Source organism: Molossus molossus, unplaced genomic scaffold (genome assembly GCF_014108415.1).
Source record: "Molossus molossus isolate mMolMol1 unplaced genomic scaffold, mMolMol1.p scaffold_m16_p_1, whole genome shotgun sequence".
NCBI lineage: Eukaryota > Metazoa > Chordata > Mammalia > Chiroptera > Molossidae > Molossus > Molossus molossus.
The window spans coordinates 119,839,726-119,864,739 of NW_023425344.1; the positions used below are offsets into that span (position 1 = coordinate 119,839,726).

The window sequence follows — 25,014 nt, forward strand, 5'->3', positions numbered from 1 at the left end:
CTCCAGCCCTGTTCTGCCTGCCTGGGCCCCACTTGCTAGGCCTGAGTCCCCAGAGGCCCCCTCCTACTCCAGGCTTCATTCCCTTCCTCAGAGGCAGGTCTGTGGCTTGGCTGGGAGCTCCAGGGACTGAGGGAGCACAGCAGCTGTGGGACAGACCACATAGCTAAAACCCGGCGGGCCATAGGGCCCTGCGGAGGAGACCCCAGCAGGCAGACCAGACTGTCCAAAACCTCCTAACACTCCCAGCCTGTTGCTTATTCATTCAGAGTGGGAAAGCGCCAGCCCCAAGGCCAGCTAGTGCAGGGCTGCCCATGTAAGGCCCCCAGGCGATCCTGCCCGGTGCCCTGCAGAGAGCCTCGTGCAGCCCTGGGCACCGCCCCTGCCCTGCCCTGACCCCTTGGCCTCGAAATGCTGTCATCGGAGGAGCCGTCCCGCTGGGACCAAGGCCAGGATGGACAAAGCTAGAGCTGAGGCAGGCAAGGAGCCATCCTGTCCTCGAGGCCGTGGGAAGAGAAGCACGCACAGGGGGCCACTCCTGAGAGCCTCTCGGTCCACAAGGCCTCTGCAGAGGGGCCACAATGGCTCTGGCCCCAGCTGGCTGGCAGGTGGGGGCCCTGGTGTGGGGCGCCTACCTCTGCGTCCTGGTGCACGGGCAACAGGCCCAGCCAGGGCAGGGCTCGGACCCAGGGCGCTGGCGGCAGCTGATCCAGTGGGAGAACAACGGGCAGGTGTACAGCCTGCTCAACTCGGGCTCCGAGTACGTTCCCGCCGGAGCTCAGCGCGCGGAGAGTAGCTCCCGGGTGCTGTTGGCCGGCGCCCCCCAGACCCCGCAGCGGCGCAGCCAAGGAGGCCCCCGGCGGCGGCAGGCCCCGTCCCTGCCCCTGCCCGGGCGCGTGGGCTCGGACACTGTGCGCGGCCAAGCGCGGCACCCGTTCGGCTTCGGCCAGGTGCCGGACAACTGGCGCGAGGTGGCCGTCGGGGACAGCATGGGCATGGCCCGGGCTCGCACCTCGGTCTCCCACAACGGGGGCTCCGCCTCCTCGGTCTCTGCCTCGGCCTTCGCCACCACGTACCGCCAGCCGCCCTCCTTCCAGCAGCAGTTCCCCTACCCGCAGGCGCCCTTCGTCAGCCAGTATGAGACGTACGACCCGGTGGCGCGGACCTACGACCAGGGCTACGTGTACTACCGCGGCGGCGCGGGCGGCGGCGCGGCGGCCGTGGCCTCGGCGGGGGTCGTCTACCCCTTCCAGCCCCGGGCGCGCTATGAGGAGTACGGCGGCGGCGGCGGCGAAGAGCAGCCCGAGTACACTCCGCAGGGCTTCTACCCGGCCCCGGAGAGGCCCTACGCGCCGCCGCCGCCGCCCGCGGACGGCCTAGACCGCCGCTACTCGCACAGCCTGTACCACGAGGGCGCCGCGGGCTCCGAGCAGGCCCAGCCCGACCCCGGCCCCGACGCAGGCGCGCAGGCCACCGGCGGCGCCTACGGTGGCGACCCTCACCTCGGCTGGTACCCACCGTATGCCAACGTTCCTCCCGAGGCCTACGTCCCGCCAAGGGCCATGGAGCCGCAGCCCCCGTTCCGCGTGCTGGAGCCGCCCTACCTGCCCGTGCGCAGCTCGGACGCGCCCCCGCCAGCAGCCGACCGCGGCGGCTCACAGCAGGGCCGCCTGAGCGTGGGCAGCGTGTACCGGCCCACCCAGAACGGCCGCGGTGAGTACGGTCCCCATTCCCACTCCCCGTGCTTTGTCCTCCCGGTCCCTGGTGAACCGCTCGGGTGCGCCTAGACCCTCCTAGGTCCTTTACCAAAGGCCCTCCCTGAGCTGCTAAGTAAAGACCCCCTGACCCCCAATCAACAGCCTCAATGCATCCCACCTCCCAGTTTCCGCGTCCATACATCATCAGTGCCAGCATTTGGCCAGGCAGGCCTGGCTCTGACCCTGGCTTGAGGGACAGAGAGTGGAGGGACTGGTCAGGCTTTGGGAGGAGGCACCTCCCAGACCTGGCTTGGGTCATTTGGGGACAAAGGAAGGAGCCCTTCTCCCTGCCTCTTCCTCATTCCAACCAGGACATAGAGATGCCCCTATGTCAGCCTCACAGAGTAAAGCAGAGAACAAGAGGGTCAGAAAAGACTTAAGGGATGCCTCTGGAGGTGTGGCAAGTTCACAGTCACTGGGCTGTGAGCTTGGCCCCAGGCAGGAATCCAGACTATTTTGACAAGAGTTCCATCAGGGACACTAGAGAGGAGAGAGGCAAAAATGAAGTGGCCCCTAAAAACTCAGTAATTGAGATAAGTAATCATTTAATGCATTTTTAGATTAAAATAATGCAAAAAATTCCATGGTGAACAAAATATCCCAGTTTTAAATAGAACCAGTAATTGTGCCATGCCAAGCCATATTGGAGCCGAAGGCAAACTGAAAAATCAACAATACTGATGCTGTCTTTATTTGAAATTTTGATAGTTCATCACAGATTTTTTTTGCATTGATTTTGATTTCTTCAAATATTACATCAAATATCACTTATCTTGGTCACTGAGTTTTTCTGTGTCCTCTAAAATTTTTTAATACTCCAGGTCAGTGCCTCACTCACTTCACTCAGCCAGCTCATACTAGTCCTGGCCCTGAGGAAGAGCCATAGGAGGCCTCTGTGGATGGGCCTCCCTCTGGCTTTTCTGGGGTGGAGGGGTGAAGATAAGACCTGGAAAGGCCAAGCAATCTGCGGGGCAGCCTTCCTTCTTCAGATAGGCAACTCCTCACATGCTATTAGCAGGTGGGTTCCTGTGCCAAAGGCCCTCTAGTGGTTTGGCCAATGCTGGCCGGCTATTGACCCATCCTGTGCTGTCCTAGAATTCTACTTCCTGCTTCTGTTTTTGCAAGTTCAAAATCTGCTTTGGTCAAAGTTTTCCATTCAGTCCCCAGTGCATATGTGGTCCATTCCTGCCATACCTCTTTCAAGCTGCAATCAGTGCCCTGATTCTCTGCTCCACACCGAAGTTGGTGTGCCAGCCCACCAGGCTGAGGCCTTGGGGCCCAGAGGCTCAGGTACTGCACCCCCAGCCTTTGCTCTGCTGCCTCTGTCAGCATAGATACTGCTGCATTGTCTTCAGCCATACTGACCCTGGGTGGGAGGTTGCTGCTGAGTCAGGGGTTGGGGTGGGAGCCGTGCTCCTGTCTCCCTAGGGGCTGCTGGAACCCAAGACTAGGGGAGGGAAGTGTCCCCACTGGTAGCATCACTCCCTCACATCCAAGGCATAGCACTCAAGTTGGGTGCTGGCTCCCAGTTTGAGAATCTGCAGGAGCTGAGATGGCACTGAAATGGAGGGCCCTCTGTGATGTGATGAAGGGTGCATCCTTGTGGTCCTCACTGGGACTTGCAGCACCTGAGCATGAGCTGCTCCTAAAGTTCCTCGGAGGAGAGGACATTTTGCCTATAAGGTGCTAAGTTTTTGTGGTGGCTTTTCTTAGAATGCAAGACCATAGAGTGGAGCTCAGCCAAAAAACACCTCACCTTTGGGCAGAGGAGAAAACCAAGACCCTAAATTCCGTAGCACTGCTGGCAGAACCAGGTTTGGGACTGGACACATGTGCTCCAAGCCAGTGGGTATTCTAGGGCCTCTGTTTGGCCTGTCAGTTATTAAGGTTCAGAAGGGGATCTGTCAGGGGAAGGCCATGTCTGGAGTGGAGGCGCTTGCTACCTGGCGGGGCCTCTGGCCATTGCCCTTGAGCTCCTTAGCTCATTTGGATTAAAGACATTTCTCCCCTTTAGGTACTATGCTAGAGGCCAGGCAGAGTGTGCTGGTATGCACAAAATGTAGGCCCTGCCCTGGGAAGCACAGGAAAGAAGGCATCTCAGTGCTGTGATTGGGCAGGCATTGGGGGATGGGCTAGGGGAGATCAGGGAAGGAGTCTCCGAAATCAGGGGCTGGGGACCCAGGGAGGACTTCCCAGAGTAGGAGGTGCCCAAGCATTGCTGCAAGGGATAGCCATCAGCACCCTCCCCTGGTCATGAAGGGAATAGTGTATGGGGTGGGACTGTGGAGAGTGCAGGCTAGTTTGGGGCTCAGAAAGGGAGCACTACCTTCTCTCCCATCATTGATTCCTCCTCCTTACCCTCCTAGGCCAGGACCATGGAAAATCCAGGTTCAGGGAAGGCCAAGTCTTGTTCTTTAGCTCAGACCCCCAGGCTTGGTGTGGGAGTCCAGGGCAGATTCTCCAAAGCTGACCTCATTCCTCCTGGCCACACACCCAGGGGTCTGAGGCTGGGCTCTGGCAGCCTGAGTGTGTGGGCGTGGATGTATCCTCACAGCACTAAACACATGTGTGCACCACCCTCGTCCCTCCATGTCTGGGTGGTTTCCAACTGCCTATCCAGAACCCAGTTTCTTCCTGGGGCACCTCAACCATTTCCCTCTCACCCTGGGCAGGGTTGCCCAAGGGAATCGGACTCTGAAACATATAACTGGAGAGAAGACTAGGAAACAGAGTCTCAGAGAGGGTAACATACTTTTCTTGGCTCTCAACAAATCTGTGCAGAGGCCTGGAGGGTAGCCACCTGCTTCCCAGGCCAGATGAGTCCCCTCTCCCATGGCCAGGCCCCCCTTTCCTGGCCTCCTGGCCCCCACTCCTGCCTCCTCACAGTCTCAGCTTCTCTGAGCTGGTGGTCTTAGTGCTGACCCCAGAAGACCACAGCTCTTCTGCTAGGGCCTCCCCCTCACACCCCTGGCCTCATTCATCATCTCTGGCAACCCTATGAAAGCAACATAGAGCAGGCTGCCCAGGCCGTCCTCCCAGGACATCTCTCATGGCTTCACCAACTTGGCATAGGTCCTCCAGCCCTATCCTCACACAGCCCATCAGAGGTTAGGAAAGAGCTGTGGTTGCCTCTTCTCTGATCCCCTGATCCCTACCTCTCTTTGGCCAGTCCATGCTACACGTGGGGAAGATGAACCCTTGTGTTGCTGATCATATTCCTCTTCTGCTCAGGAAGGTGCTATGGCTCCCAAAGCCTTTGGGACAAAATCCAATGCCTTGGTCTGTGGCTCCAGAATCTTGAGGTGTTTCCTTCCTCTCCCCTCCTCCTCCTCCCCCCTCTTGCAAGCCTCTGCAGCCCCATGGAGACTCTGCTGCAGCTAGGCCTGAGGGTTCATCTCCCTGGGTGTTTCTGGGATACTCACCTCACCATCCATTGCCCCACACCCAAGAGTCCAAACATGGTCCCTTAGTCCCTGAGAGTAGCTCTGGCTCCCTGCCCCTCCAGGTCACGTACCTATCTCCTAAGACTTGGAGTAGATGCAGGGAAGGACAGAAGCAATTCCCCCCCAGCAAGCATCCAGAGCTAAAGTCCCAAGGCAGAGATGATGGCAACAACTTGGCCATTTGCTGAAGAATACGTGCTGAACTTAGTGGTTTAAATGTTTGATTTCATTCACCCTTGTGGCCTCCCAGAGAGGTGGAGATTGAGGTCCTCTGGTGCAGATGAGAAAACAGATTTAGGGAGGTCTCGCAGCTAGATGCAGCCGAGCCAGAGTTCAGACTGAGCCTGTCATCTCTGCGCTGCTTGGAGATGACCCAGGAGGACCCACACCCACCTGCAAACCAGGCAGGCAGTGTGAGAGCCTGGGCCTCCTCTACCAACTTCCTCTTTTTGGGCCTCAGTTTCCCCAGCTGCAGCAGGGGAGGGAGACATTTAGACTAGCATCTACTGAGCACTTCACACATCACCCCTCTTAATTCCTGCAGCAATAATGAGCCAGGTACTGTCATTCATCCCATTTCATAGATAACGTGACAGGCTCATTTACTGATTGTCACTTGGCCTCTTAGTAGTGAAACCAGGATTTGAGTTTATATGACTTCCTGAGTTCTTAATATCATACATTATTATTTTTAAAATTTTTGTGTATTCTTGCTTACACTGCACAATTCACTTATTCATTCATTTATTTGTCATTCAAAGATATTTGATTGTCAGCTTTGTCCAGGCAGTGGTTGTGACAGGATGAGATGGGACGGGGAGTGCACACGCTTTGGAGGTGACGAGTCCCTCAGCAGTGTGGTGTTAGAGTCTTGTCATCCTCAGTCCAGACTCCAGACCTTTATTTAACACTTCTCTACGCTTCCTCAGTGCCTAACCCTGTTCTGGGAGCTTTACAATTAGAGTCACTTAATCGGCATAACAATCCAAGGTATCATTATTATCCATGTTTTGCAAATGAGGAAACTGAGGCTCTCAGAGTTTGACTTGCCCAAGGTCCCAAAACTGGTGACTAGTGGAGCTAAAATCATAGCTTAGCACCTCTCCCTCCTTCCCTGAAGTTTTCTCAGTGCTTCTTCAGAAAGAAATGGAGTCTCGGGCTAAGGAAGCTGTCATAAAGGGTCAGATGAGCTGTGGATACAGGGACTGGGTCCTCCTTCTGATTCCCTGTTTGGCAGTCAAATGTGGGAACAAACAAGTTGTGTCCTGGCAGCCTTGTCTCAGGCAGACTTCCTGTCTCCTCTCTTCTCATCCAATTGAGGGGTCACATCATCTCTCCCCTGGTCTCAAACTGGACAATCCTTACAAGAAGAGACAGCTCCTATTTTAAATTATAATAATAATAATAGCAGCTGATATTTATTGAACACTGACCATGCACCAGACACTATGTCAAGTATTTTATTTTTATTTTCTCATTTAATTCCCCCAGCAAACCTTGTGAGATAGATAGTATTATCATCCCCCCCCCCCCCATTTAAAGACCAGAAACTGAGGCTAGTGAAGCTCAATAACTCATTCATGGTCTCAGAGTTCATCAGTGGCCAAGCTTGGACCCAGACTGACTCTCTACCCCACTGAACTGCCCCTCAGATGAGGGTATGTCTTCGTGTTCATTGTTTCTCTCAGGTCTAAACCCCTGGAAAACCAACATTTGGATTTTTCCTTGAATCCACAGGTGCCACAGAACCTTTTTGGGGTGGTGGCCAAGCAGGGTGGAGAATCAAAAGGACCTAGAGGCACCAGGCTGCTGCCATACTACCTGGGAGTTCTGGCCTTTTATCCCCACTCCTCCCTCTCTCCTAACCCTACCTCAATGTCCTCTCAGCTCTGAAGGGGCACCCCTCCTCAACAGCCCCAGCCTGAGTCCACCCCACTCCTGTCCAAGCCAAGAACACATAGAGAACTCTTCAAGGCAGTGGTTAGAATGGCAGGAAAGGAAGAAGGGGGAGACTGGAGATGGGTGGTCGGCCCAGGCAGCCCACACCTGCTTCTAATTCCCTGCTTCCAGGCCGTGCAGGCATTCCTGCTGAGCAGCTGTCCGCAGGGCTCTGGAGGGAGGCTGGAGGGGAGGCTGGGTCTGTCCCCTTCTCTGCCCTGACCTAGGCCTCCTCACCACAGGCAGCTGGACCCAGAAGACCTTGTTTTCTGGATTCAGGATTACAGGGCCAGGGTTGGGCCAGGGTTCATCTCCCCCTTGCTGATGGCACTCAAAAACCAGGCATTCATTTCAGTGTCACCTGGAAATGGGTGACACTGGTGTCAGAACGTCAGAGCAGAAAGGACTCCTGTGGGAAAGGCGTGGCTTGAGAAGCCTGTGCCGTCAAAGCCTCAGGAGACAACCCACCCTTCCTGCTCATAAGCCACAGGTACCATGTCCTTTTTCAAAAGAAAGGACATTTGGAGTCAATCCCAGCCTTTGCTTGACAATGGCACCTGCGCTCATATAGGCAGATGCCCCCAGCCCCTTTGTGGGGTGCAGGTGTTTGTGCACATGCTCGCCAAGAGTGTACAGGTGCCAGGCCCTGAGCTGAACACAGGGAATTTAGGGGTGCCTACACCCATCTCTGTCCTCACTGCAGTCTCAGCCCAGCAGCTAGAAACCAGGCACACAGCATGCAGCGGCCCAAGGCTGCCTCCATCTTGCCTGTCTCTTTAGTTCCCAGACCTGCTGTGCACTGAGACCTGGACCCAAAGCTGGGCTACAGGCAGAGCAGAACCCCAGCCACCCCAGGTGCCTTCGTCTGGCTGATCATTTCATGAAGACATTCAGCCATTTAATAATATTATTAGCGCCTTATTTTGTATGTTCTGGGCAATGATCTAGAGGTGGGTATTCATTAGAGAAAAGAGACAAAACTTTTGCCCTTATGGATCTTATATTTTCATGCACAAACATAATACATATAAAAATAATAGAAGGTGGTTAAATACTGTGGAAAAATATGGATATGTAAGGGAGGTCTAGAGAGTGGTGGGGGTCAGGTTGTAAAGGTGGTCAGAGTAGGCCCCATGAAGGTGACATTTGAGCAGAGCTATGGAGGGACAAGTGAGCTTTGCAGCTGTCTATGGGAAGAGCACTACAGATAGAGGAAACAGCTAATGCAAAGGAGTTCCCTGGAGTTTTCAGGTGTGTGCCATTGTGGTTAGAGCAGCGTGGAATGGGAAGGTGGCATAATAGGAAACAGGCCAGAGAAGTAACAGGCCCAGACCATGGAGAGTTTTGTAGGCCATTGTTAGAACTTCAGTTTTTATTCTTCATGCATCATGGAGCTACTGCAGGGTTTGAGCTGAGCAGTGACATTGGAACTGAGGCCCTGACTGCTGTGCTGGGAATGGACAGTGGGAAGATATGCAGGAGGCTGAGAGGAGGCTGGTACAGAAATCCAGGAAGAGATGGTGGCAGTTGGGCAGGGTGGCAGCAATGGACATGGCAGGAAATCAGCTTTGGGATGTATTTTGGAGGTAGAGCTGATGGGATTTCCTGATGGACAAGAAGCAGAGTGTAAGAGAAAGAGAGGAGCAAGAATAACATGAAGGTTTGGGGCCTGTGCAGCTGGAAGAATGAAGTTGTTAGAAGCTGAGATGGGAAGGCTATGGGCCGAGTGGGTTTTTTTGTAAGAAAGATAAAAAGTTCAGGTCACTGTGAAGAATCCCAGAGGCAGAAAGGGAACTCGGGAAACTGAAGTATCCAGGAAGACTTCTGGAGGTGGGGCCAGCGGCACAGAGCAGAGCCTGCAAAGGTGTGTGTGTGGGGGCGGGGGGGGGGGGGGGGCCGTGAGGAGTGTTAGGAGGAAGCTGAAGGCTTGGCCAGAGGGTAGGTAACTGACCTCCCTAAGGTTAGCCTCCTCCCAGCTCAGCCCTGTCTGCTTCCTGGGGAGTTAGCTCATTTGGACAAACACTCACAGATCCCCTTCTCTGAGCTGGCCTGCCATACAGAGGAGTTCAGTTGTCACTGCTACTGGACTGTGTCTCCCAGCTGGGTGGGGCAGCAGATGTGTGCTGGAAGGGGGCACAGGGTGGTGGCAGAGGAGTGGTCAAGACTTACAAGGTAGGCTTTGGCCTAAAGACTGTGAGGGCAGAGCTAGCCCGTGTGTGTGTGTGTGTGTGTGTGTGTGTGTGTGTGTGTGTGTAATAGAGAATTTTAGCACAAGGGCACCGTGGTGTCAGAGGCCAGGGCAGAAAAGGTCAGGTATGCGGAGCTGTCTACTGGTCCTCAGAGTTAGGAGATCTGGGAGGTCAGGTTAAGTAAGGCCAGACTACAGAGGCCTTAGCTGCCACCCTGGGAAGTTTGGGCTGCATTCTGAAGGCAATGGAGAACCATTGAAAATTCTGGGCCTGACTTTATGGCTATCACAGCTCCTTTGCCTGGGCTGCAATTGCCCCTTCGTGGTGGGGCACAGTGGACCCTGCAGCCACCTGGCCTGATGTGACACTGCCAGGCTGGTGCTGACAGTTTAATGTTCTGATTATTAGATGATAATTTCATAGGGCACAGAGCTGCCAGCTCCCACCCTGGAGACCCTCTCGGCTCATCTGAACTCAAGGCTGTGCTCTGTGAACACTGCTCTCCCGCCTAGGGGCTCCTCTGGAGCCTGCCTGCACGAGCCAGAACATCGCGCGGCACACATTTCACAGCCCACTGCCCTTCCTGCTGGACATTGTTTATCCTCCAGCCGGGGCTCAGGAGATTAGGGCTTTCTTGCATTCCAGTCTCTTTCATCTGCTTCTTGTGAGCAGGAGTTCTGGGGAGGAAAGATTTCCAAGGAGACAAGGTTTATGGAACCCGCAGAAAAGGGAAGCCAGCATACAAACAGGTGAGGTGTGGGCCAGCAGCAGGAGTGTAACCGCAGGCCCTCTGTGCTGGGCAGCCTCCAGGAACCACTGAGCAGGAAGGAACGGATCTCTCATGAAGCAGGAAGGATTTAGGTCAGACGTGGGAGAATTTCCTGGCTGCTAAAGAATCCTCTGTAGAGGTTGTGAGAGGTCTTAGGCTCTTGCTCAAGGCTGGGGAGTAGACTGAATAGCTCCTGAAAAGTATTTTAATCTCAAAGTGTTTATGGAGCTATCAAATTATGCTCAAGGACCCATTAATCCAATCTCCCCATTGTCCACATGGGGAAACTGAGCCTATGAAAAAGGAAGGGACCTGGGCAACGGAGGATTGGCACAGGCTGGTCTTGAGCACGTTGTGAAAGGGCCTTGCGTCCCCCACAGAGGAGGCTTCAGAGACAGAGCCAGACTGCAAAAGTTGGTCCTTGTCCTTGGCTCTGTTTTCACTGCCCTGGAGGGTCTTACTGGCACTCCTAGACTGAAGTGCTTTCCAGACCAGCAGCTGTTGTGGAATGGCCTTGGGACCCCATTCAGTTACACCCAGCCCCTCCCTAGCCAAGCAGCCTGGCGTTGGCCATCCCAGGGGCCTTTGCTGCCTTTGACACAATGTTCCCCACCCTGGCTGAAGCTTTAAGCAGCCTGAATCCCTAAGTGCATGACCCTGTGTTCAGCATGGAAGAGTGCCCAGAGGGGGCCAGCCCAGAGCTCCAGGCCATGAGTAGAATAGAGGACAATTAGATATGAAGAAATGGAGACAGTCAGGCCTGGAGAGGACGCAGGCCTGCCCAGGGTCACATAGAAAGTCTGTGATAGAGTGGGGTAGAAGCCAGGCTCTTTTCTGCCTCCTGGGAGCAGAAGGCTGGATGCTGATGGTGACCAAGGCCTCCCTGGGTAGCCTGAGCAAAACCATCCTTCGGTGGTTAGCCCCATCCCTGGGAGTCTGTTCCAGGAGACCATCTAGACTGGCCATGGGGCGGGGGATGTACACTGTGGAGTCCTATTTAACAGTGACAAGCAATGAACTAGATCTTAAAAGTTTACATTGACTGAAAACTCAAGAATCAGAATGAGATGATAAGACATTATCAAGTATATACTTTAAGAATACATAAGCATGGTAGATTTTCTACAGAGACACAAATGTTCCAAGGACATATCTAAGAGTCAGGGGTGAGGGTAAAGGTTAAAATTGTGTATTACAAGAGAGGGGCCTTGTATGGACCAATGATAATGGTTAGTTTACTCTGAAATGAGAATTATGATTAATTCCATTTTCTGCATTTATAAACATGGGAGTTTCCAGGAAAAGTTATTGGAACCAACTTAATATAGTCTCTACTGCCCTGTCTGAGCGCTGGATTACTCCATACATTCTGAATAAGAGATCCCAGCCCCCCTCAAAATTACATCTCCATGACTAATGGTTCTCTCTGCCTTCTGACTAAGCATCACCCTCTCCAGGGTCTTCCTTCAAAATGCACACTTATTGGGATGAGGTGGAGTTGAGTACACATTCTGGTGGTACCCGGACTTCTCCCAACATTGGCCAGCCTGCCTAGAGGGCCTGGTTGTATCCCCTTAGCCAGAGACAACAGACTAGCACCCCTACCTACACATCTGCATGGCCCTGCTCAAGCCTTCCCTCATCCCCCTTCCAGTATCACACAAGCCACCCCCTTGCCAGAGCGCCCCAGCCTGCAGGCCTGGCTGCCTGTGCCCCGCCTCTCCCCCCTCCCCCTCTCCCTCCTCCTCCCCCTCCCCTTTCCCTTTCTCCCCTCCCCCTCCCCCTCCTCCCCTCCCCCTTCCCTTGCCCTCCCCCTCCCCCTTTCCTTTCCCCCTCCCCCCTCTCCCCTCTCCCCTCTGGAGACCAGGCAGAGAAAGAAGCATTCTCCTTCCTGAGAAACAGGCCAGCAGAGGGAGAGCCTGCTGTTTCTGGAGAACTCAGCAGGGGGTCCTGAGGGGTGTGTTTGGGGGATACCTGGCCTAAAGGCAGCTTTCCCCTGGACAATGAAGGATTGACAGGACAAGCAGGGCCAGGGAGCCGGTCAGGGGAGCCACAGACCCCTGTGATGGAACAAACAGAAGATAAGATAAATGCCGCTGATTCCATGTAAGTTTTAGAAAAGGCATAACTAAAGTAATGAAAAAGCAGATCAACTTGGTTGGGGCCGGAGGGATGGGGAGGGGGATTTACTGGGAAAGGGCAGGAGGGAACTTTGCTGGATGATGGAAACAAGGCATAGCTTGATTATGGTAATAGTTACATGGCAAATACATTTGTCAAAACTTGTCAGACTGTACACCTAAAACTCTGTTCATTTGACTGTGTGTAGATTAAATTTCAAAAGTGTTCATTTTTATAAAAAAGAATGACAAGAGAAGTTCTGAGAAGGGTTCAGGACCTGGGATCTGCTCCTGGAGCTGCCCCAGCTCCCTGTGACTGTGGTAAATTCATTGCCTTTTCTGAGCTTCAGTTCCTTCCAGCACTGCCGTCTGCTCTGGAGTCGTGTGGGGACAGGGTGAGGAGCATGCTTGTGGATGACTTGGATGACTGCACAGGAAGCGGAGTGGCCCTCCGTATCTGGGACTGGGGGGTTGGGGAACCGGCAGATGCAGATGCGGAGGGCTGACTAAGGGACTTGAGCATGAGCAGAGTTTGGTATCTTGGGGGGTGGTCCTAGAACCAATCCTCTGTGGATACTGAGGCGTAACTATCCTGCTAATCATTAAAGAAGCTTACATCTGACAGAGGGCCTCGGACAGGCAGTCCATCAACCCCTGAAACCAGGATTGGGGGGTACAAGGTGAGGGTGGGTCTTCCCTGCCAATGGAAGCAGCAGGCACCCACCAGAACCTGAGATTTCTCAACAATCTCTTAAAGATCATCTGTAGCCAGGGTCAGGGCTCAGACTGTAACCAGCAGCTCAGAGGTGTCTACCCACCTGTAGTACATCACCCCCATCACCACCACCCCCACCCCCACCAGCAATCCCACCCCCAATCCCTCTCCCACCACCAATTTTACTCCTACCCCACCACCAATCCCACCCCCACCACCATCCCCACCATCAATCCTACCCCCACCAATCTTACCCCCACTCCCACACCCCCACCCACCACCGCCACCAATCCCCCCACCCCACCACCCCACCCTACCACCCCACCACCATCACCAATCCCCCCACCACCAAACTTAACCCCACCACCACTCCCACACCCCCAGCACCACCACCCCACACACCCCCATCACTACCCCCACACACCCCCACCACCAATCCTACCACACCCCCACACACCCTGCATCACTACCCCCACACCACCACCAATCTACCCCCACCCCCACATCCCCACCACCACCCCTACCCCCCCACCACCACCCTCACACCCCCACCACCAGTCCCACCCCCCATCCCCCCATTACCCCCAACACAGCCACCAACCCCCATCATGGCTCTGGAGGTTATTTTTAAAAATTGACCATACTCAGTTATAATCAAAAAGGGTTTATGATGTCAAAACAACTCCTTTCAAGGTTTAAGTACCACGCTTTAGTCTATAATCTGGGGACAAACAGCAATGGGTATGAGGTTCCAAGTTGTTCATAGGTATCAGACCTCAGCGTGTGGCTAGGATTAGGGCTCAGTATAGGACCCAGGTCAGGGATTAGTCAGAGGTCCGAAATGTCACTAACCCTTGCTGGCCCTGAATACCCTGGCCTCTTACTCAACAAGCTCATCTAACTTCCCTGGACACACAGCTAACTCATGGACTGGCCTGGAGAGGAAGGTCAGGCCAGGAAGCTTTGTGGGGCTATCTGTGCAGTGTTTGTTGAAACCGGGTCTGGGGTGGGGGAAGCAGCTCTGGGGCCAAATGCTAGGTCTCAGGCTTCAAGCCCAACTGACCCACCCCCACGTGTTGCTGAAGGACAGGGGATGATTCCTGTATTCCTCACCTCTCCTCCAGAGATTTATAGGAACAGTGGGTGAAGACCAGCTGGACACCAAGATGGCCCCTTGCTTTGAGGGCCTGAGGATGCCTTGGAAAATGACTGTGGGCATTCCTGGGGGCTTGAGTAATAGGCCCCCATCAGCCAGGAGCCACCTCATCCTCACCCACCCTTGTGCTCCAAGCTTTCTCTTCATTCCAAGTAGGTGAGGTCACACTGGCTGCCTGGACCTGGTCCCTGCATGAGGCTTGGGCCCCAGGGTGAGCAAGGGTACAGTCTGGGAGCCCACAGAACGTGCGTGAGGGATGGTATGCAGGCAGACACCTCTGTGAAAGGCTTAGAAGCCAGAGTCCCCCTCCTCTGCCTCATCTTCTGGACCTAAAAGGCGACAAGAGGGTTTTGGCAGCAAGAAGTGGGAGCTGGAAGCCTGTCCACATGACAAGTCCCCCTTCATTGCTTGACCCCCAAGAGCAGAGGGCTTGAAAGAAGCTAGGAGGAACTTATAGCTTCATTTCATCTTTATCTGCAAGAATCCCTGAAGCCTGAGAGGGGAGGGCATAAGGAGGTCCCAGGCTCACTCACCTTTAAGTCAGTGGCCCAGCAGGAGCCCAGGGCTCTGGAATCCCCCTACCCACTTCCCACCCTACCGCACCCCATGCCACACCACTCCCACTCTCCCAGCATCAAGATCATTGTTTTTTATTTTATATAGATGTGGTCTGGACACCTGAGTTTGATTTCTGCTATTTCCTGAAAGGCTCAATGGGAATAATTTATGTTTGGGGAGGGTGAGGAGGAAGTAAGGTAGGATGGACAGACCCTGGCTGGCTCTAGCATATCCTGGGAGCACGTGATCACAGGGGCTGGGGCAGACTCCATTCTTCCCCTGGGCTCTGAGGTGCCCTCAGGTTGGAGGCCAGAGGCTGCAGACAGGGAAGGGTGTGGTCCTGTCTGGGAGTAGATGACAGGAAGAAAGGAATAGGGCTGGGTGCCCAGGCTGAGGATCCTGCCTAGTCAGCAGTCTGCTCTGGGGACATGTTTTCGTACTGGCCCATCCCTTCTTGCCCACCCCCACTTCTGCCAGCCAACATTTACCTGGCTCTTCCCACATGCCTGCTGGGACCCACTTGGTGCCAAGAAGGCCAGAGCTAACTTGGTGGTTTATGAAAAATGCTGGACAAGAGGAGCAGAGGGTGTCTGGAGGCTGATGCAGAGGCCTGGGCAATACGGACATGGGGGAAAGTGTCTCTGTCAGGAAGTTACGGATCCATTCAGTCTGGCCTCCAGGCCCTTGTCCTTGCTATTCCCCCTACCAAGAGTATCCTTCCCTCTTCTCTGGCTCTCTACATTCTGCCCTGTCTGCCAGCTCTTACTCATGTCCCAGCTCTGCCCGGAGGTCTCAGCACTCCCACAGCAGAGTTCCAGAGCTGAGCTGCTGCTCCCTGACCCCACACCTGAACCTAGGGAGAAGGGTTCACATCCCACACCGCACGCAGGTGGGAGGCTCCCTGGAGGAGATGACAGCCTGTGTAGAGGAAGGAGAATGGCAAAGGGTGTTTGGTGCTGGAGAGGTCTCTGGGCATTAACTATGCCAGCCTGACTCTCCTCAATGTCACGCTCTTCCTCCCTCCTCCCTTTCTCCCACTGCCCACTCCCAGGTCTCCCTGATTTGGTCCCAGACCCCAACTATGTGCAAGCGTCCACCTATGTCCAGAGAGCCCACCTGTACTCTCTGCGCTGTGCAGCGGAGGAGAAGTGCCTGGCCAGGTAAGGAGCTGAGGATGAAGCTTGGAGCATTGGGACAGTCCCTAGGAATCACCTAGAACCCACTTGCATGCTGACTGCAAGTCACATGGTCCTGGCCAAGTGTGTGAGTCTCTCAGGACCTGGTCCTCATCATTCTGTGAGCCTTGCCTGCCCCAAGGGAGTTGGAAGGGAAGGGAACAAGGTGTTATCCAACCTTTGTCACTACACAAAGAAGCTTACTTTTACTGTGGCTTTTAATCTTCACATCAACCCTGGAGGTGTGTGGTGTGCAGGTCAGGACACTGAGGTGCAATGGTGGGAACTAAAACCTTTCCTCTCCTAGTGGCTTGGTAGGTTCTTGGTAGACGGCCAGCTTTCCAGTGCTCCTGTAAAGATGGGAAAAGTCCTCAGGGAGACCTCAGACAGAGTGCCGGGCCATCTCCACAGAGGACAGGTGTGACTGTGGCTGGCCCAGGCTGTCTGCCTGGGTCACAACAGGGACAGTGGGCATAGGTGACAAAGAGGTCTCAGCTATGTGTGGCACCAGAGAGGGAAAAGACCCCAAAGATGAGCACAGCCTATTATTCCTGGGCAGTTCTGCCTCCCGCAGAGCTGGCTTCTAACTTTATTAACAGTGAATATTCTGTTCAAACACGTATGCTTCGGGCACATCTCCCTGGGCTAACAAACTAGTTAAAGGTGACACTGACCTACTTCTTTTGTTGACATTTCTCTATGCCGGAAGCACCTAGTTTTCTCAATTACTTGCCTTTTTTGGACATTTGAACTCTTTATTTACTTAATTTTTTAGTATCTGGAAAGCCGTTTGGAATCTAAACATTTTCTCACTTATGGAACGTTTAGTCCACTGACCACAACTGTTCTCTCTGCGACAAGATAAGGGGCTCCGCTCACTGCTCCCTTCGTCAGGAAAGTCTGGCTTCAAGAAAAGAAGTGTCAGCTGAACCAACCAGTGTGATTAGGGATGCAGTTGATTTACATGCTGGCACAAGTTCTTTATCTCATTACAGACTGGCAACAGTCCTGGGCCCACAGCATGAGTACCACTCATTCGGCCTGCCCATTCAGGTCTTGTCTCATCTCAGTTGTCCATGGAAGGAGAGCACAGTGATAACACTTCTGCTGTGATTCCTCCAGCAGTGAGGGACTCGCAGCTTCCGTGGCAATCCTTTAAGGCTGGGTTTTGAGGAGTTTGAGTCAAAACCCAACTATCACTCCATCTTCATGGAGCGTCCCACGTATCCAGACCTGAGCTCCTGGATAGGCTGGGGAGGAGGCAGCCAGGCACTGTCCTGGGGGGAGGTCCTGGTCCAGCCAGAGGGACATGCCCTAAGGACATAACCAAGCAACTGGGAGTGGAAGGAGCCAGCGCGAGCGGTCTGCGGGGTGGAGCTGAGCGAGGTCAGAGGGAGAGGCCGGCAAGGGCTGGGGCATCCAAGGAGGCTGGGCGGAGTACAGACCTAGAAAACCTGGCAAAACTGAAGCCCGCAGCACATGGACCTCAGAGATCATCAAAGTGTGGGCTGCAGGCTGGTGCCAGAGCACAGATGGCCAGCAGGACCAGACAAGGGAAGGGACTTGTTCCAAGTCTCACCACGAGTCTATGGCCAGGCAGGGCCTAGACCCTTGATGGCTTCTCACAGTGTGCTGAGCAGAACAGAAGGGCAGCGTTGAACTCAACAAGAGTAAGGAGGGTGTTTACTCCAACCCAGACACAGATGGATTCCAAGCCTCCCCCAGACAAGGCCATGGGCCTTATGTCCTGGCAGAGAGGAGCCTGCCGTGCCTGTTGTCCAGACATCCTCTCAGAGGGCTGACTCCCGCAAATGGCCACCTTTTGACTCTGGCCTTAGGACCCAGACCTTACTGAGTGCCAGGGGAGTGCCCCTGATGGCAGCCAGGACAGCCCATCACAGCTGGGAATTAGGAGTCGGTAAGTGGATTGGGAGCAGGCAGTCTACACCAGACCCAGACGTCCGGAACAGAAAAGGGCAGGTCACTGGCCCTGAAGCCACGCATCAGGTAGAGGTGACCTAGTGACACGGACCTAGCTTGGGGAGTGTGTGGTATCACTGTTAGAGCTTACAAGCAGTCAGGATTTCTTTAAGTGGGGCGATCAGAGCAGACTTCCTTAGGGAGGGAAGCTGAGTTGGCCTAGGAGGCTGAATGAGTTCTGGGTCAAGGAAACAGCATGGGCAAAAGTATAGATCGGCAAAAGAATTAAGTCTATTGGAGAAGAGTGTTTGAAGCTGGCACCCAGGGTGGTTGAGCAGTGGAAGACAGCCAGGAAAGTGAAGAGGCCTGTTTCTTAGGCCCACATCCAAGACATGGCACACTTTAGTCAACAGTATAGGGCCCTGTCTGCAGCAGGGAAGACCCCACAGACTCTCCCAATAGGCTCATTTTTTTAAAAAAAAACTCTTTAAAGATTTTGATATGACCCCACCCCAGGGGCTTCCCTCAGCTGAGAGTCTCCTGCAGTCACCAGGGACCCTCAGGGTCAATGTCGGACTGGATGTTGCCAGCCTCATGGAGAAAGGGGGAGAGGCCTGGGCCTTCACTGAAGTGCAGGGGGTCAGATGTCAGGGTCTTCAGGGACATATTGGCCCATTCTGGGTTTCGGTGTCTTGGTTCCCATTCCCACTCCAGTCTTCCCACCTGTCCCTGCAGCACAGCCTATGCCCCAGAGGCCACCGACTATGACGTGCGGGTGCTGCTGCGCTTCCCCCAGCGGGTGAAGAACCAGGGCACGGCGGACTTCCTTCCAAATCGGCCGAGGCACACCTGGGAGTGGCACAGCTGCCACCAGTAAGCGGGGCCAGTGGCCTCTCCCACCCTCCTCTGGGCCGGAGGACTTGTGCTCCAGCTCCCCTCCCCCATTGCACTCCTGGGGGGGGGGGGGGTTCTGGTGGGAGTGTCCTGTGAGTTGTTTTCTGTCCAGGGTCCATCACTGGGGCAAGAGTTTCTCAAAGGAGCCTTAGCAGAAGCTGGGCCGGAAGAGGGGACATGAAAGAATCCATCTTTAAGGGATGGAAATGTCTAGAATAAGGACAGTGCCCAAGGGAGGCCAATGCAGGTAGCTGCCTAAAAGGAGGTGAAGAGTCCAGAAGGGGTGCTCTCATTGAGTGACCTGGTTAGTTGGGGACAGGAGAGATGCTACCCTGTGGGACACAGGAGAACCCTGGAGCCCAGGCTGGTCAGGAGGCTGTGTCACAGCAGGGTCCCCTGGGCTCCTCTCAGCAGGGGGATGGGATGGGAAGCCCAGGGTGACTAGACTGCCTTCTCTGTCCCCCGTCCTGCACCTCCAGGCATTACCACAGCATGGACGAGTTCAGCCACTACGACCTGTTGGATGCAGCCACCGGCATGAAGGTAGCTGAGGGCCACAAGGCCAGCTTCTGCCTGGAGGACAGCACCTGTGACTTCGGCAACCTCAAGCGCTACGCATGCACCTCACATACACAGGTCGGGTGAGCGGCCGCCCGCAGGTGCAGCCCCGCCCTGGGAGCTGCAGGGGCAGTGCAGCTGGGCCGAGCCCGAGGGCCAGCACCAAGGCCCTCGCCACTCAGCTCGTCCAGAATGGAGGTCTTCTTGCCAGTCCTCAGGCCACTACAGGGCTCCTTGGGGACCCCCCCAGCCAGACCCCTTCCTACAACATTCCCAGGGTGTCTGCTCATGGAAAGAAAGGAACATTCTAACAGAGTCTGATGGCATGATGTTTCATTTGCCTATTTGTCTACCCAGATCTATCTTTCTGTCCGTTTGTCCAAACATCATAGAGTGGCCATTTATCCTCCATCCATTTCTCCCAGGCATGCCCCTTCTTTTGATCCCTCTAATCTGGTGATTATCTATCATCTCTCTGGGTCATCTGCCCTATGGGTTTAGGAAGGGACAGATCCACTCTGAGGAGCTGCCCTAGACCAGGGTCGGGGCACAGCACGGAGGAAGAAGGGCCCCGGCTGCTGGGGTGGGCATGAGGGGCTTTGAGGAGCATGCAGTGCCCCACCCTCTACTCCTGTTACTGTCCTCAGGGCCTGAGTCCAGGCTGCTATGACACTTACAGCGCGGACATTGACTGCCAGTGGATCGACATAACTGATGTGCGGCCCGGGAACTATATCCTCAAGGTGGGCCTCCTGGTCTGGGGCACCCCTCCATCCTGATGCTCACACTGGTGTCCCCACCTCTCAGACACTCTTCAGCTCTGGGCATGGTTCCCTCTCCCCAGCAGCTGAGCAGCGGCAGCCTCTCGGGGCCTCTGGCTGAGGTCTGCACTCCCCATCTGAAGGCCTTAGTCTCGGCAGATACCGTCTCTTTCCGTAAAGGCACCAAGGACCCTGGGCCAGGTGTGGTGGTGTCAGAAGACCTGATGACTCTGTCTTCCCTGAGTGATAGGCGACTTGGAGACCCATGTGGTTCATCCCCCTGTCTGTGGGCAGGGAAGGCCATTGGGAGAGGACACCGCCCTCTGACAGAGGCCTTCAGCTCCTCAGCGTGACCCCTGCAAAACCAGGGGCTCCTGTGAGCAAGAGTCCCTACCAGCCTAAACCCCACCAATGCCCACTTGCTCCAGTGCCCCTGCCCTTGGCGGGGGGCAAGTAGAAAAGCACGTTAAGGGCACACTGCCCATTGTGGCATATCCCTGCGCAGGCTGTGCGGGCGAGTCATCAAGGCCTCACCTGGGGAAGCAGATCGCAGCCTCTTCCACACAGCTGTGGGTGAGGGCAGAGATCACTGTGTCAGGTCCCCCGGACCCAATGCCCCACACTGAAGTTTGGAGAAGGAGGAGCAGTGGAGATGGGCTTGGGAGGCCACGTTAACCTGTGGAAAGATGGTGCTGGGGCAGCGCATTCAGACACAGCAACCTGTCCTGAGCACCAGCTAGCGGGCTCCATGGGCCTCTCTTCACCTCACCCAAGGGCCCGGGTTGTCAAGGGCATTCTGTTCATCGTTTCTTCATCCATTCACCAAACATGTGCAAAGGCCCCTCTGAATTCTGGTCACTGAGGGTTCAACCCACATAAGCAGTGCGTGGTGCCCGCCCTTAAAGAATGTACTCGAATTTATTTTTTTATTTTTTATTTTTTTATTATTTTATCTTATTATTATTATTTTTATTTTATTTTTGTTACAAATGTTTCTCCTTTTTTACGCCCTTGGCACCCTCCTCCCCATCCCCCCCCTCCCCCGCCCCATCCCCGGCTTTAATGTCCATGTCCATTGGTTATGCATACATGCATATAAGTTCTGTGGTTTATCTCTTCCCACCCCCACCACCCCCCCCATCCCCTCTTCTGAGGGTTGTCAGTCTGTGCCCTACTTCCATGTTTCTGGGACTACCCTATTCCTCAGACCGTTATGTTCATTATATTCCATATATAAGTGAGATCATGTGGTATTTGTCTTTTTCTGCTTGGCTTGTTTCACTTAGGATAAAACTTTCCAGGTCCCTCCATGTCGTCTCAAAGGATAAGAGATCTTTCTTTCTTACCACTGCATAGTACTCCATTGTGTATACGTACCACTGCTTTTTTATCCAAGAATGTACTCAAATTTAAAGTAACGTCCCCCGTCTGCTCTTACTGCTCTGCTGTATTTGCTGGCTGTGGTCTATCCCAGTGAACCCCACCCCCCTCAACACTCGGACACTTGAAAGACTTCTGTGTCTGGACAGCTCTTCTTTAGACAAAAAGTGCAGGTTATGCTTGGGCCGTCCTGTCAGTGTGAGTCGGGCACCTTGCGCCAGGGCAGGGGATGCCACCTGGTGTCAGAAAGGCCTTCACGGGGCCACATGGATGGGCATGTGTGGTGAAAGGGTGTGAGCCTCGGGCTCGGGAGACCAGGCACAGGATTCCTGCTTGGCCCCTCACTCGCTGCTGTGTTCCCCATGGCAGTGACTCAACCTCTTTGACCCCAAATGCCCCACGCTACAGGGCCCACCTGGCCTGGGCTTGCACTCTGAGGAAGCTTCCCATCTTCCAATAAGGGTGATCTGCTGTGTTCTTTGACTGTGACTGTCTCTTCTGTCCGCTGTCTCTCTGCAGCTCCCCATGCCTCTCCATCAGTGTATCTCTGTCTCTGTGTCTCCTGGTCTCTGTGGCCTTTCTCCACCTCCCTGTCTTCTTCTCTTTATCTCCTCTGTGTCTGTCTGTCTGTCTACCTCTCTACCACCTTCCCTGGTGACCAAATGAAGCACAGCCCCCTGATCAGATCCCTTTTCTCTGTTCTCCCTTCAGGTACATGTGAACCCTAAGTACATTGTTTTGGAGTCTGACTTCACCAACAATGTGGTGAGATGCAACATCCACTATACAGGTCGCTACGTTTCTACAACAAACTGCAAAATTGTCCAGTAAGTGCTCATCAGCTCCTCCCTGCCCCAGCCCTTTCCTACCTGGGGAGCAGACTGGCCGCACAGAACACACGATTCCTGCACTAGGGGTCACCTCAATGACCCAGCACAGCTGTGGTGGGGCCCAGCCCACAGGCTGAGCAGGAGGAGCTGTGTCCGTGCCAGCCCCAAGCTGAGACCCGTGGTGGGACTCAGGCTGCAGTGTTGATCTGGGGTGCGACTCCCTAAGATTTCTCAGTGGGAGGCAGCGTTGTTGGGTGGGTGTGCATAGACTCTGCAGTCCTACTTCTGTGACTTCCTGGCTCTGTGACATTAAACCTCACCTCTCTGAGCTACTTTTCTCAACTGAGATATATAAAATAGGCATTTTTTACAGGCCTGTGAGAAAAATTTGAAGGCCTTATGTCTGAGTGCTCAAGAACCTTTCACAGTAGCACTCAGTGATCATTAGAGTCCTTATCAAGTAGATTGAACTTAAACAGTGCCAGATGAGGAGTGATTCTGGTTGGAATGCACTGTCATCAATCCTGAGCCCCACTGTCAAGTTGATCAACTCTGGGCCAGGCCTTTGGCCCTTGGCTCTCGAGCAAGGTCCTCAGCTGTTGCTGCCCGAGGCTGGCTGTCTTCGGCCTCGCTCGATTCCCCACATGAAGTACGTTGCAAAAGGGATCCCTGCTTACAAGTTCACAAAGAAACCCACCCCACTCCAATGTGAATTTTAAATGTCTGATCAAGTCAAAGCCGCTCTCTTCCACTCGTCCATTAAAAAAAGAGAAAGAGAGAGCAATCCTAGAGCTGTCGTCCATCAGCTGGGGGATGAATGGGAGAGATTCCAAGGCCCAGAGAGGCCTATTTACCCAAAAGTGTATGCTTTTTAGTGCTTGACAGGTAGGAGAGGTGAAACCTGGAACCAGGATGAGGGCTTAGTGTGTGAGCAGGGTTGGGGCTCAGTGTGCCAGCGGGGTGATTGCTCTTTAGAGAAGGCTCTTTCCCCTTTGGCTGCTGCTACCACTAGGCTAACTGTTCAGAGACACACCACCCCCCCCCCCACACACACAGTCACACTATGTGCAGAAATTAAGTTCCTCATAAGCAGAATTAGATCAGAATTATCCAGGTCACAGAGTGTGTTTGAAACAACTGAGTTCTGCTCCATCCCTGGCAACATGGCTCTCTTGCAGGCCTAGATTTCCAGCACTTTCTCACTCCTCAGGGCCTATCTCAGACATTCATACTGAGGAGTTACCTCAATTGCAGAGGTTTTCTGGGAAGCCATTCTATGAAAGAAAAAGGAGGAAAGAAGGAAGGGAAGGAGGGAGGGAGGGGGGTGCATACAAGGAAAAAAGGGCATGCAGGGGGGCAGGGAGCCTACACACACCCCCATCTGCCTGCTGCAAGGAGACATGAATTAAAACAGCCCCCCTTTGTAGGGGGTACCGTGGGCACTGCCCCTCAATAGGGCCAACGGAGAAGCAGCCCTCGCCCTCCCTGCTCCCCTGGGCCTGCAGGCCTTTCCCTCTGAGCCTCGCCTGAGCGTGTGGAGAGGCCCAGGTTGTTAGAGCCCATGGGCCCTGACCGCAGCCAGGCCTCTGGCCCTGCGCACGGGAAGCTGGAAGGAGCCTTCCCAGAAAGGCCACGGGACTGACACCTGTGGGTTTCCATCTTGTTTCTGAAGAGGAAAAAGAGGCTTTAAAAAAAGTCCTGAGTTAGAAAAAAAGTATTTCCAAACAGTAGCAGCTCTACCTAAAAACAGCCCGGGGCTGGGGAACGGGAAAGGGCGGTGCTGAGGCCCTGCCCTGGCTGGGAGTTCATGAAACTCCTTCTTGCACCTGGGCTTAGGGGCCCCTCTTCCCAGGCCCACTGCTGAGGGAAATGACACCTGTCACTGCCCTGCCACGTGGGCGGTGGCGTTGGAAGGGAGCCCTCAGCCGGAGAGGCAGGGGTGCTTTGCCAGCAGTGCAGTGAGTGCCCTACCCAGAAGCCTGCCTCTCTCTCTCTCCTCAGATCCTGACCTCCAAGAAGGTGGACAGACGGCCAACCTCCCCACGTCCCACAGCAGGTTCTGCTTACCAGGCAGCCTTCCACCAGGACAAACCTGGTCCACGGGGTACAGCCCCCCACCCACAGGCAGGGGCAGCGGAACACAGGCATCCCTCTCTGCTGGCCTCAGGGAGCAAACCTGGACCGAAACCACAGGGATTCTGGATGCCAGGCCCAATTTCATACTTAAGTTTTCTCTACAACATTATTTTGTTGGTTGTTGGTTTTTATTTTTTGTATTTTGACCATACCACAGAGTGAGATTGCCAGACCTGGGCTGAATAAAACGAGGTTTTTCTACTCTGTGGCCCTGCAGGTGCCTGCCTGTTGGCTGGCCAGAGCTAGCTGGGCTCCGGGACAACGCGGGGCTTCCTCCTTCTCCTGGCAGAACTCGGAAAGAGCACCCACTGCCCCACCAGGACCACAGCCTGACCACGAGGGCATCGAGCCCACTGTGAAACCCTCGGGGTTTCCCCCAGGCCAGGCCCTCTGTATGGGAGGAGGATTCCCTGGAGGAGATCTCTGCTCTCTCCCACCCCCTCTCCGCTGGCCGCAGTCGCTCTCCGACCCTCCTCTCTGCAGCCTCCCAACCACTGGGGCTGAGCTGAGGCTGAGCACACAGGAGCATCAGGCATCTCGTCCCTGCTCTCAGAGCTCCCAGGGAATGGAGTGGGGTGCATGCCACACCTAGTGAGACAACCCTGGGGGAACCATGGCGTCTTCACATGGGAGGTGGTGTCTCCCCCGGAAGGGAAGGGACGGGTCTATTAGGCAGAGGCTGATGGAGGTGGGAGGTGGAGGGAGAGGGAGGCCGTTG

The 25,014-nt window shown here is 54.6% G+C and overlaps 1 protein-coding gene across 2 annotated transcripts; it reads left to right on the plus strand.

Moving 5' to 3' along the window:
• The first annotated feature begins 240 nt into the window (after window positions 1–240).
• Window positions 241–24,483, plus strand: LOXL1 (lysyl oxidase like 1). Of its 2 annotated transcripts, XM_036271907.1 has the most exons (7): window positions 1,499–1,710; window positions 15,694–15,802; window positions 18,473–18,610; window positions 19,111–19,267; window positions 19,837–19,932; window positions 22,042–22,157; window positions 24,162–24,483. In XM_036271907.1, the coding sequence occupies exons 1-7, from the start codon at window positions 1,560–1,562 to the stop codon at window positions 24,166–24,168; spliced, it is 774 nt and encodes a 257-aa protein (XP_036127800.1). In that variant the 5' UTR covers window positions 1,499–1,559; the 3' UTR covers window positions 24,169–24,483. The 2 variants fall into 2 exon arrangements, with proteins under 2 accessions (XP_036127790.1, XP_036127800.1); XM_036271897.1 differs by lacking the exon at window positions 24,162–24,483 and having other exon boundaries at window positions 241–1,710; window positions 22,042–22,161.
• Window positions 24,484–25,014: the final 531 nt, after the last annotated feature.

Excerpts from the sequence above, each read along its gene's own strand:
- LOXL1 (XM_036271897.1), top strand. The coding sequence starts at position 579 with ATGGCTCTGGCCCCAGCTGGCTGGCAGGTGGGGGCCCTGGTGTGGGGC. Across the intron at positions 1,711-15,693 it reads GCCCACCCAGAACGGCCGCG|GTCTCCCTGATTTGGTCCCA; the intron begins GTGAGTACGGTC and ends GCCCACTCCCAG. Across the intron at positions 18,611-19,110 it reads GAGTGGCACAGCTGCCACCA|GCATTACCACAGCATGGACG; the intron begins GTAAGCGGGGCC and ends CTGCACCTCCAG.